Source organism: Monoraphidium neglectum (assembly GCF_000611645.1).
Source record: "Monoraphidium neglectum strain SAG 48.87 unplaced genomic scaffold scaffold01062, whole genome shotgun sequence".
Taxonomy (NCBI): Eukaryota; Viridiplantae; Chlorophyta; class Chlorophyceae; order Sphaeropleales; family Selenastraceae; genus Monoraphidium; species Monoraphidium neglectum.
Window position 1 is genome coordinate 1 of NW_014012566.1, and position 1,106 is coordinate 1,106.

The following is a 1,106-nucleotide window of genomic DNA, read 5'->3' on the forward strand; positions in this document are numbered from 1 at the left end:
GGCGCGGGCGGTGGGAGGGTGGGAAGGGGAGGGGGCGGGGAAACGCCGGCGCTGGCCGGGCCTTTACATGAGGCGGTGCACCTGGGTGCCGCTGCTTGGCTCTACTCCTCCTCTCGCCGCCACAATACCCACACACAAACACAAACACCAACACACGCACATAGGCAGACAAACACGCACACACTGGTACACACACGCACACGCACACACTCACACACATGCACGCACCCACAGGCGAAAGTGCAGACCCGCATGCACCCCAGGCCCCTCCGAACCTGATTTTGGCCATGGGAAAGGACCCGACGTCCTTGAAGGCCGCGGCCATGAGCCTGTCGCGCTGGTGCACGTGCAGGTTGGCGTCCTTCAGCGCCTTGAGCAGCTCGCCTGGGGCCAGCAGGGTGGCCAGGCGCGCGGCGAGGAGTGCGCGTGTGTGTGTGTGTGTGTGTGTGTGTGTGTGTGTGTGTGTGTGTGTGTGTGTGTGTGTGTGTGTGTGCTCGTGCGGCTTTAGCTCATCCGCATGCACCGACGTATTATGTCCCAGCGTCTGGCTGACAGCCGCCACGGCTGGGTGTACGCCGACCACGCGCAATCAGGCCGACAGTCACATGATGCACTCCAGGCGGGTGTGTTGGGTGACGGGTCACGCCGCGCCCACCTGGGTTGTCCTTTTTTAGCAGGAGGCCCTGGTGCATGATCAGCAGCGCCAGGGCCACACGGAACAGAACCTGCAAAGAAACAGGGGTTTGCGAAACATGTTCCATGATTGAAACACACGACATGAAACATCAATACGTTTGTCGAGCGGCCCCTGTCACGGGGCTCCGCACCAATCTCCGCCGCAGCACAGCGCTGCTGCGCTTTTGCCTTGCTCCCACCACCTTTGTGCTGCTTTGGTTGCTCAGACGCTGGGTATGTTTGAACCAGGCTCTACCCCCTCCTGGTCGCTGGCACATGTCAGGCTTTGATCCTCAACGCCCCAATGCGGCCCTTGGGCAGCACTCGCCAGCAATCAGCAGCAAAGGATACACGTGTGGGCGCCAATCACCACGCCAGTCACGCCTGTGTGCCCACCCACGCACCCACCACCCACCCGAACAGCCACCCAC

The 1,106-nt window shown here is 62.0% G+C and overlaps 1 protein-coding gene across 1 annotated transcript in view; it reads right to left on the reverse strand.

Moving 5' to 3' along the window:
* Positions 1 to 63: 63 nt before the first annotated feature.
* Positions 64 to 1,106, reverse strand: part of MNEG_6503 (Growth hormone-regulated TBC protein 1) — a gene marked incomplete at both ends in the record, with an annotated part of 4,196 nt that continues 3,153 nt past the window's right edge. The window contains 3 exons of the mRNA XM_014045021.1: positions 64 to 112; positions 276 to 384; positions 656 to 725. Of these exons, the coding sequence (XP_013900475.1) occupies positions 64 to 112; positions 276 to 384; positions 656 to 725 (228 nt within the window). The remainder of the gene's footprint in view (positions 113 to 275; positions 385 to 655; positions 726 to 1,106) is intronic.